Source organism: Coregonus lavaretus, assembly GCF_964263955.1.
Source record: "Coregonus lavaretus genome assembly, chromosome: 18".
Lineage (NCBI taxonomy): Eukaryota > Metazoa > Chordata > Actinopteri > Salmoniformes > Salmonidae > Coregonus > Coregonus lavaretus.
In genome coordinates this window covers 21345296-21356592 of record NC_140005.1, presented here as the reverse complement: position 1 = coordinate 21356592, position 11297 = coordinate 21345296, and the positions used below count along the sequence as shown (strand labels likewise).

Here is an 11297-nt window from a genome sequence, read left to right as displayed (position 1 = left end):
GATTTGTTGCCTTGGCCATGTTTGCAGTTATAATCCTGTGTGTTTCCACTCTGTTGCTCGTCAATCCTGATTATTTGTAGGCCTACTGGCCTCATCTGCGCAACACATGGTTGGCGGCCAATCCTCAGAGCAACGCCAACATAATGCAAAGCCATGATAATATAAGGGCTTTCAAACAAAAAGACATGCAGCGCACATTACGGTTGTGCACAGGAGTGTGGTGTGAAGGCAATTAATTGAGGTGCCAGCAAAGGGATGTTATTCCTATTGCTGAATCAATTCAATTAGTTGACAGACCTCGTCAGGATGCATTGTGTGCAATTATTATTTTCAACAGATTTAACACGCCATCATGGATTGATAGCCTACTGCTATCTAAGCTCTGGTGAAAAATGGTCTCCCCTTTATATGAACCAATAATTAAATAGCCTAAATTAGTCATATTATACATTTATCAAATATTAAAACAATCATCCATACTCCATTACCACATGGCTGATGTGTGTAGTAGGTCATTAGGGACATCATATGCACTACATCCAGGATTTTTATTCCAGATAATGACCACTGTGCAGTATTCAAGCCCTATCCACATATCCCCTCCCCTGTCTATAATGTTCGAGGTCTAAACACCTCCATAACAACTCCTATAGTTTAATGACTGATGACCTCATGAATACTCCATTACCAGTGCTAAAGGTGTGCAGTGGTAAGGTCATTTGCCTGAGGTTATCAGACAAATGTTGATTTAACAGAGGAATTATTGATATCATGTTGATCAAATGTTGTTATCCAAATTCTGTTACACTCCTTTGGATCAATAGTGATATGCCTTCATGAGCCTCTTTTTTTCCCTTGTAGGTGAAAGTAGTGTCAGCCTGTGGCACGGACATTCTCAAAAAGACAGACAGGCCACCATCTGCTGGATTAAGCAGTCACATAAATCACAGATAAATCCCATATGAAATACAGTAGTGCTGCTACACTGAACAAAAACATAAACGCAACATGTAAAGTGTTGGTCCCATGTTTCATGAGCTGAAATAAAAGATCCCAGAAATGTTCCATACGCACAAAAATCATATTTCTCTCAAATGTTGTGCACAAATTTGTTTACATCCTGTTAGTGAGCATTTCTCCTTTGCCAAGATAATCCATCCACCTGACAGGTGTGGCATATCAAGAAGCTGATTAAACAGCATGATCGTTACACAGGTGCACTTTGTGCTGGGGACAATAAAAGGCCACTCTAAAATGTGCAGTTTTGTCACACAAAACAACAGTCATGTTTTGAGGGAGCATGCATTGGCATGGTGACTGCAGGAATGTTCACCAGAGCTGTTGCCAGATAATTTAATGTTAATTTCTCTGCCATAAGCCACCTCCAACATCGTTTAAGAGAATTTAGCAGTACGTCCAACTTGCCTCATAACTGCAGACCACGTGTATAAAGTCGTGTGGGTGAGCGGCTTGCTGACGTCAACATTGTGAACAGAGTGCCCCATGGTGGCGATGGGGTTATGGTATGGGCAGGCATAAGCTACGGACAATGAACACAATTGCATTTTATAAATAGCAATTTGAATGCACAGCGATACCATGACGAGATCCTGAGGCCCATATTTTTAAAGGTATCAGTGACCAACAGATGCATATCTGTATTCCCAGTTTTGTGAAATCCATAGATTAGGGTCATATTCATTTATTTCAATTGACTGATTTCCTTATATGAATGTAACTCAGTAAAATCTTTGAAAATTGTTGCATGTTGCATTGATATTTTTGTTCAGTGTACATTGCAGCTAACCCAACAAGTGATTTTAGTACGCCCCCTTCTGGAAGTAAGTTGCAAGTACCAGAGGTGATTAGCTAGATTCAGCCTCGGGACTATTTTTTCTTGAAGGATGGTCAGGGGGCCTGAACATAATAACAAATAAATTGCTCGCAAGAAGCCCAAACAGGTATAACATTTGACTAAAACAATAATTTCAAACCTTGCTTTCATTATTTACATGATCACATCTCTCTATTATGCATGGGAATACTTTGGAACAGATTTCCAAAATTAAAATAACTTAGGAGCGGATGTCCTGGGGTTTTTAACATACTTTTATGTCTCAGAAAACTTGGGGGACCCTGCCCTATATAATAACAACAACATGTCCTTAGCAGCATGTGGGCAGACAGTATTATGAATTGTTCCCTAGTTAAAAGACACAATAATTTTTTAGAATGTTTGGATGTTTCTATTTAACAAAAATTCACATGGTAATGCATTACACATTTCGGAAGAGTTTTGAAATGGTAAGACAGCAATGCAGAGGTGATTTAAATCAATACTGCTCAACAGGTTTTACTCAAATTCCCTGCAAAAGGTGTCTTGGGCAGTTCACATGTTTAATCAAATGCAAATTAAAATAGTAAAAAATTGCCCTTAACAGTTTCCATTTGGCTTTCACACTAGTCTAACAGACTACAAACACCTTTAAAAATACACTCATTCCTTTACACGGACATGCATGTGCAAAACTCCTCTTTTACCAACAGAGTAAACCACTTTAAGGCAATGCAACAGATCAGTCACCCCAAGCACTCAGAGAACAGCATCTAGGAAGTCAAATAAATTAAACCCCTGAAAACAACTAAAGACATAGAAATAGAGGGAATGTTTTGAAGTCATACAGTGAGACAGTATATATATCCAGATAGGGAGACCTTTATAGTAAAAGGGGGAAGTGAAGGGTGAGTTCTACTAGACTAGAGGTCTATGGGCTTGGTGGCTGACAGCAGTCTGCCCTCGTTGAGGGGGTTCCTGCGGGAGCCTCTGTAGCGACACACATCCTTCTCAGCCACCTGCTGCACCACAGACGGCTGACCTTTACCTCCTGGGCCTTTCTTAACAGGTGTGTCACCTTTGGCCTTCGGTTGTACCTTGTTGGTCACGTCACCCAGAGCGCAATTTCTGGGTTTGCGGGCAATGCTGGCTGGCTTCTTAGGTGGGACTGGAGGAGGGCGGGTATTTGTGGAGCGGACCTTGTCAAGTGTGGGGCCTCCCTGGTTGTCTGCCTCGCCCTGGTGAGGCTGGCACTGAGCCCCAGCAGACAGGCCACTCTCCAGGCTGACAGCCTTCCCCACAGGGATTGGGGTTCCCTGGCTGGAGGAGGTGATCCTAGTCGGTACAGGCCTCCTGTCCCCCAGCAAGGAGTTGATCCTGCGGATAGACTGGCGCACGGGAGTACGCTGGAACTTGAGGGGGGACCTGACTGCTTTGGCCTGCGATTTGGGTGAATACAAGGTGAGCTTGTTGAAGCGCTGGATGTGGTCTACCACCCTTAGCCTGCGGGTCTCCAGGGTGCCTGGGGAAGGCTTCTCCACCTGCTGCTGTTCCTGCCTCTGGGGGTGGGTACTGGGATCTGGAGATGCCACAGCATCATCATCATCATCATCATGTACCATTACAGGCACTGCACCCACAGGGGGAAGAGGGGTCTTGAGCTCCTGAAAGTACTCCAGCCCTGAAACTCTATATGGAGTGGACTGGACCCCAGCAGCGAGCTTGCGTGTGAAGTGAGCAGGGCTCTGGATGTCCAGGGCATCAATCACTCTGCTGCAGTTCACCTGCTCAGCCACAGTCTCTGCCTCTCCCTCCACAGACCTGTCACCAGCACACAGCGACCAGTCACAGACCTTCTCTGACAGACTGCCACACCCTCCCACTTCAAACAGGGCACTGTCTATATACAAGGGAGACAGAGGAACAAACTCGATCTGACCAAATGTGATGTTCTGGTCATCAGCCAGATGACTCCAAGGTGTTGGCATGCCAGAACTCTCTTTGTTTGGTGACACACTTTTGAGTGTAGAATATTCAGAAGGAGTTGAATCTGTTTGAGTGTGCTCAGGCTGTGTTGCCTTTACCTCTTCAGAGGGGGAGCTGTAGTCCCTCAGGACTCCCTGCAGGTCGCTGCCGGACTCAGTGAAGGCTCTTTTGATCTTGAGCAGGGTGGGCCCGGTCAGGGTCTGGCTGAACGAGCCCTCACTCTCCAGGCTCTCAGCTCTGGAGGCACAGCACAGCTTCTTGGGGAAGCTGGCCACCATGGGGGGCTTGGCCACCATGATGGCCGGCTCAGAGTAGTAGTTGTTCTTCAGACACATGTTAATAGGGGTGTCGGTGAAGTAGCCTCCGCTGAAGACGTGGCCCTCATCAGGGGTCTCCCCACTCCAGGACGTCCGGAGGGCGCTGCCGTCACACTGGGGGGTTAGCAGGTTGTCCTCTGACTTACTGTAGAACTTGGAGCCTGTGGAGCACAGTTGGCAGTAGCAGACATCGCTTCCCTCAAGGGACAACAAACACTGATCCATTTCATGCATTACTTTAGCTCTTAGCACAAATTATGAAAGTACATTATGAAAAACGTTAGGTTTTAAAAAAGGGACTCACCCTTTGAGGCGCTCTTGTTTCGCAAAACAGCAGGGCTAAATTTGGCTTCTTTGGTGAAGCAAAAACTGGTGGTGCGCTCTTGAGTGGCAAGTCGCCAACCAATGGACTCTGAACCCTTTCTCTGAATCGCCAGCATGGAATGAGAAATGACATTGTTGGGATGGAGGCATATACTTTTTTGTCAAGCATATAAAATGTTGCCTTACACTAAAACCTTGTTTAGTTATGTGAAAATCTGATGGATCGTAATTTAAGGGTCTTCGTGTATGGTAAAAAGTTACTCAGAAGAAATGAGTGTTGGTCAACATTGTTTTATTAAATTGCAAATATACATCAGTATGCACATTATAAAGTGAACCATGTTAAACATAAACCAAGTTACAGTTCAGTTCAATATAATATTTGGTTAATATATTAAATATTTCATATCCTAGAATATAAACATCTTGGTTCACTAGTTTATCAGTATAAACATTCCATCAAATGTTACATAACAGTCATGCAGAAATAACGGAATTCCCGTCTTGAAAACAAGAATGTTTGATTTAAAGTAAAAGTTCACAATAACCTAAAATGGTCAATTTATTAACTGAGCATGCATTATTGAAAGGAAACATATGCCCAAATTGCCATAAAATCAACAGCAAGATTAGAAAGTGCTACTGTGCAAAATTGGACCTTACAATTGCATCCCATGCATAAATGTAGATTATTTATTCTGATTAATACAATTAGTCAATTTGCTAAGGGGGGGTTCATCAAGGCTGGGATTGAGAACAGTCTTTTCCTCCCATTTGAGGAGCAGATAATCGGTGTGAGGTCATACATGGGTATCTGCACTTACAGGGTCTCTGCTGCTCTTTCCCAGGCTGAAGCGAAGGCGCAGGGACTTGCGAACGTTTTCTTTCTTGGTGACCTTGGGAGAGAAGCAACCAGCCTTCCCCGACTCTACTCTGAAAAACAGACAAGAACCTACCGTTTCAACCATTGTCAAGTTATACATATTATACAATATAAACATTTAATGAGAAGGCCTCTCCTCCAATGCAACAGAGAGAAGAGTGACAGGAAAAGGTTGGTGTGTTTGAGACTGTTATCAGCTTGAACATAGTTGTCATCTGCTTGAGCAATACAGGAACAGTATGCATTTTCATTACCACATAGGATCAGGAAATAGCCGTCGATAAACCACATGATGTACAGTAAGGGAAAAAAGTATTTGATCCCCTGCTGATTTTGTACGTTTGCCCACTGACAAATAAATGATCAGTCTATAATTTTAAAGGTAGGTTTATTTGAACAGTGAGACAGAATAACAAAAAAATCAAAAATGTTATCAATTGATTTCCATTTTAATGAGGGAAATAAGTATTTGACCCCCTCTCAATCAGAACGATATCTGGCCCACAGGTGTCTTTTATACAGGTAACGAGCTGAGATTAGGAGCACACTCTTAAAGGGAGTGCTCCTAATCTCAGCTTGTTACCTGTATAAAAGACACCTGTCCACAGAAGCAATCAATCAATCAGATTCCAAACTCTCCACCATGGCCAAGACCAAAGAGCTCTCCAAGGATGTCAGGGACAAGATTGTAGACCTACACAAGGCTGGAATTGGCTACAAGACCGTCGCCAAGCAGCTTGGTGAAAAGGTGACAACAGTTGGTGTGATTATTCGCAAATGGAAGAAACACAAAATAATTGTCAATCTCCCTCAGCCTAGGGCTCCATGCAAGATCTCACCTCGTGGAGTTGCAATTATCATGAGAACGGTGAAGAATCAGCCCAGAACTACACGGGAGGATCTTGTCAATGGTCAAGGCAGCTGGGACCATAGTCGCCAAGAAAACAATTGGTAACACACTACGCCGTGAAGGACTGAAATCCTGCAGCGCCCGCAAGCAAGAAAGCACATATACAGGGCCGTCTGAAGTTTGCCAATGAACATCTGAATGATTCAGAGAACTGGGTGAAAGTGTTGTGATCAGATGAGACCAAAATCGAGCTCTTTGGCATCAACACAACTCGCCGTGTTTGGAGGAGGAATGCTGCCTATGACCCCAAGAACACCATCCCCACCGTCAAACATGGAGGTGGAAACATTATGCTTTGGGGGTGTTTTTCTGCTAAGGGGACAGGACAACTTCACTGCATCAAAGGGACGATGGACAGGGCCATGTACCGTCAAATCTTGGGTGAGAACCTTCTTCCCTCAGCCAGGGGATTGAAAATGGGTCGTGGATGGGTATTCCAGCATGACAATGACCCAAAACACACAGCCAAGGCAACAAAGGAGTGGCTCAAGAAGAAGCACATTAAGGTCCTGGAGTGGCCTAGCCAGTCTCCAGACCTTAATCCCATAGAAAATCTGTGGAGGGAGCTGAAGGTTCGAGTTGCCAAACGTCAGCCTTGAAACCTTAATGACTTGGAGAAGATCTGCAAAGAGGAGTGGAACAAAATCCCTCCTGAGATGTGTGCAAACCTGGTGGCCAACTACAAGAAACGTCTGACCTCTGTGATTGCCAACAAGGGTTTTGCCACCAAGTACTAAATCATGTTTTGCAGAGGGGTCAAATACTTATTTCCCTCATTAAAATCAAATCAATTTATAACATTTGACATGTGTTTTTCTGGATTTTTGTTGTTGTTATTCTGTCTCTCACTGTTCAAATAAACATACCATTAAAATTATAGACTGATCATGTCTTTGTCAGTGGGCAAACATACAAAATCAGCAGCGGATCAAATACCCTTTTCCCCTCACTGTATGTACCTGTTGACAAAATGCCGGTGACTCAGTCGTTTGCTCTTTCTCCTTGCAGAGCTGGCAGATTGCCTGCTGGACCTCCCAACTGAGGACAAAGCATTCTGGGAGGAAACGAGGGATTCTGAGGCACTGGGATCCAGGTATCCTGAAAAACAGGAGCAACACACAAATGCACATGAACACTCTTTTTAGTAAAAAATAAATAACAGTTTTAATTAAATACGGCGGTGAGTCCTTGTGGGAGTTACCTGATCCAGGAGTGGAGCTTCCACCGAACAGAGCATTAGGCAGTAACTCTAAAGCAAGGTCATTTTTGATGGATCGCCGTTTGTTGGAGAATCCATAACTATGACCAGATTCCAAAGGAATTTCTCTCTTGGAGATGGGAGTAATTATCACATGAGTTGCAGAGGAAAAGACTGGGAAAAATCACAAGAGTGAATTTACTATTAGGTCCAAGTCTCCCACTGAAAATTATTCATAACTGAACAGCTGAAATATTTCAAAGATTTTTGATTAGCATTGATTGAGAAGATTAAAGCCAAAGACAAGCACACAGTCAAAGAGTAGGCAAGACAATTTGGGCAGGCATCAAATCATTCAATAAATAGCTGGGGAAAATGACAAGACAGTGTTGCTACTCATTCACTACATAAGCACAATTGAAAATCTGAGATCAAATATAAATTAAGAGTTGCATTTCTATGAAAGACAAGCAGCTGATTCCTTGTTAGAAGACGGATTAAATGAATGTGTCAGAGCTACGGGGCATTGATGCTCTCATTCGACGGCAGGAGGCAAAACCTAACCTCGGTACCTACCATATCTGTCTGACTGTGGCGTATTTGTGGGTGTTCTATTTGTTTTTAACTTATTCAGAGCTCCATTGACCATATCTGCAATGCAAAAACCATTCCATATCTTGAAATTCAATGGTGCTTTACTGAGGAGGAAGAATAGGCCTATAACATTGGATTGTTTAATATCATTTCAAAGACGACCCAATGCTGGAAAGAATACATCAATTCCTGCAGGCAATGTTCTGCCCAGTTTTTCCAGGGTATCTTACCCCCTAAACTGCGCCTGCATCTTCTCTTGGCCCCCGAGTTTGTGTCCAAGTCCTCTAGTCCGTCTAGAGTAGGGGACAGAACACCAGCCTCACAGCCCAGCATGGCTGGAATCTTCTCCATGATTAGCTGAGGTACCACACCTACCACACAGAGACGCATTTAGACACTGTTTGCTATGGACATTCCCTTTTAACTTTCAATCACCAGTTGATTGATGACACTACAATAACAAGGCTTGAACTGCTACCGAAGTCTGAAGCGTGTTCTATAAGGCAGTGGACCACGGCTGCCTGTTGCTTGAGGCGTTTCTCTGTGCTGGCATTTATCTTGTCTGCCCCATCTCCAGTGTGCAGGAGGTTGGGAGCCAGGATCACAGACAGGTTACTGCTGTCCATCTTATTCACAGCACTCCTGAGAGAAAAAGAAAAACCAGGTTGAGAAATAATTATTGACCAAGTCCGAAATGGTACAGTGTGAAATTATACGATTTAATGACTAGACAAACTTGTGAAATTACACCTTTGAGAGACTTTGTTGAGGAAGCCAAAAAAGTAACGTAGAATGCTCATGTTCCTGTCAGGCAGTACACAGGACAGCAGCAGGGTGGCATAGGTCCTGTCCTCCTTTGTGTGCAGCTGCTGGGCCTTGAGGAAGGCATCATGCAGCTCTGTGGGCATGACAGGATCCGGCAGCTCCCTAAAGAACTGCTTGACCAGGCCAGCCACATCACACGGCAGGGCAGTGGACAGGCACTCCTCACCCTTATCCAACTTCACCTGCACAGACAAAACAAACACGGCCTTCTGTTTAACTATTCCAGCAGCCAGGGCCTCCCTATTCATAGCAAGGTCAACCTCCAGCCATCACTCACCTGGAGAGCTTTCAGACGAACAATGGAGCCAGACTTTCTGAACAAGCCCTCTGTATCCAAATGCTCCAGCAGACTTGCGCACGCATCCATGAGAAAGCTGGGAGAGCAAGGGGATGGGAGAAACATTAGACCTAAAAAAAGGACAGAGAATAGGCCTAATACACACAAATAAAGGACGACAAAACATTTTGTTAGAAAGAAGTTCTAGCTAAGACAGGTGTTTATCTTACCATGGTATACTCCCATTCTCCACATTGTACTGCGGAAGGCTCTCCAGCGGTACACCAAACACTTTCACCTGGAAAACATGTTAAAACAAATGTCATTATTTCCACTTCAAGTTCATGTTTGATTTCAATAAGGAAGGCTTTGCATGGTGGCTGGTTTAATTATCCTACATAGGCCTAAGCTCACTAATAACCTTCAACTTGGTATCCTATCAAACTTCCCTCCATAGAAATATCTGTGAAAGGGCACTCAAGTCTTTACATGGGATTTGTCCCTATTCAGCAGAAGGCCCTGACAGCTGTTTTACAACGGTTAGGGATTCCACTGCCCAAGGCAGTAGTTTGTAACTCATCACCTGATCAAATACAAGCTAGCTCTATGTTGTGCCTGCCAAGCGCCAAACATTCCTCTAAGTATTTTAGAGGGAGAGACTGGAAAAAATATGCCTCGCTGTGCTTTTGAAAAACAACAGCCTATAGCCTACTACAGTATAATGACAGCCCTGTGCCTTTTACTTTGTACATTTCCTGCCAGTAACTTTGACCTGCCCCATGGAAAGAAAGTACGAGCTTAATGGACCAAACCAATTGCCTTAAATCAAATTAGGCTACCTGCCAAAGGCGAGCATGTGCCTTGTACTACTGTCTCATCACCAAGCCCAATTAAACACTGTCTACTGCGCCATTATGTATGCATTTTTATGAATGTGTCCCAAATGTGTCTACTATTATCAATCATTTGATTCATTCGCAACAACAAACAATTCACTTAACTAGCTAGTTGTTGTGGCGTTAACCCCAACACAATTCTGGCGGACAGACTAATCCAACAATGAACGTGAATTACAATGACAGGCTAACAAAAGTGATCTGACTGAATGCAAATGAGCTAGTCAGACAGAATGGTTCTCAAAGGGACACTCTTTTCACACCACTTCGTTACGAAGCGATTTTCGTTATAAGAGCATTTTCGCTAACCCTAACCATTCTCCTAACCTGCTGCGTAAATTATCCTAATCTGTTACGAACAAAACCCACTTCCGTAACCCTGTTTCTCGATTCGCAAACAAGGAACTTTAGCTAGCTAATGCTAGCTACTTAGCCAACCAACTGACTAATTCAGGCACTGTTTTACAATCAAAGTTTGACAATTCTGTCGAAGAGTAACGTTAAGCATTTTAGTGTTTATCTAGCTTGCAAGCTAAAACAATAATAGACTTACCGAGTGGTTAGCTGTCAATTTAAAGCTGGTGCGTGTTTTGTTTTTATTCCAATTCTTCGTCTTTATACCATAAGCAGTACGAAGGTGTTGCACAACAGCCAGACGCATCACATTTCTTTCCATTATCTTCATCTTTCACTTTACAAATGACTTTCACTGTGCCTTAAACTTTCAACACATACTGTGCCAACTTAGCCAACTTGCAGGTCTATGCTTAGTTACTATTATCCCTCTTCAATCTAACGCGTCAGCATAACAGCTAAAGTAGCCATCGTAGCCCACGTTCGCACTTCCCCTTCCTTTTAATCGACAACAATTCTTTGCGTAGGCCCTTCTCATTCAAAACAATCTAACTTGACATACCAAATCCTTCTACATTTAACCTGTAACTAGCTAGGTCGACCAAAAGCAACCGCTAGGTCACTGCCAATTATCCAGTCCCAGCAGAATCGACCCAGCTAGGCGCAATCATTCTCGTGTGGCTAGCCCACGTTCGCTAACATCTAACGTCACCTAAATAAAAATTATCCTAGCTAGCTAACCATAACAAATGTATATTACCGTATGCCTAAATCTATAGTCTAGCATTTACCTGAATACATAGCTATGTCGAAAAAGATGTGGCTATTCTCTTGTTTTTATATAAATCTGAATCGCCTTAGCTAGCTAGCTAGCTACATTGCTTGCAGACTACGTTTCC

General features: G+C 43.4%; 1 protein-coding gene across 2 annotated transcripts; it reads right to left on the bottom strand.

Moving 5' to 3' along the window:
* Positions 1-1694: 1694 nt before the first annotated feature.
* LOC311145891 (rho GTPase-activating protein 11A-like) lies at positions 1695-11297 on the bottom strand. Of its 2 annotated transcripts, XM_084182249.1 has the most exons (12): positions 10598-11297; positions 9379-9446; positions 9149-9245; positions 8797-9053; positions 8525-8688; positions 8277-8417; positions 8029-8103; positions 7456-7626; positions 7214-7352; positions 5286-5394; positions 4442-4562; positions 1695-4298 (listed from the first exon to the last, which is right to left on the bottom strand). In XM_084182249.1, the coding sequence occupies exons 1-12, from the start codon at positions 10727-10729 to the stop codon at positions 2758-2760; spliced, it is 3015 nt and encodes a 1004-aa protein (XP_084038375.1). In that variant the 5' UTR covers positions 10730-11297; the 3' UTR covers positions 1695-2757. The 2 variants fall into 2 exon arrangements, with proteins under 2 accessions (XP_084038375.1, XP_084038376.1); XM_084182250.1 differs by lacking the exons at positions 7456-7626; positions 8029-8103.

What these genes read in the sequence shown, in the direction of transcription:
- LOC311145891 (XM_084182249.1), bottom strand. Translation starts at nt 10,729, where the DNA reads ATGAAGATAATGGAAAGAAATGTGATGCGTCTGGCTGTTGTGCAACAC. An exon ending in ATGCAGGCGCAGTTTAGGGG is followed by an intron (nt 8,104 to 8,276) that starts GTAAGATACCCT and finishes TTTGCATTGCAG; the next exon opens with ATATGGTCAATGGAGCTCTG. An exon ending in GAAAGAGCAGCAGAGACCCT is followed by an intron (nt 4,563 to 5,285) that starts GTAAGTGCAGAT and finishes CTGGCGATTCAG; the next exon opens with AGAAAGGGTTCAGAGTCCAT.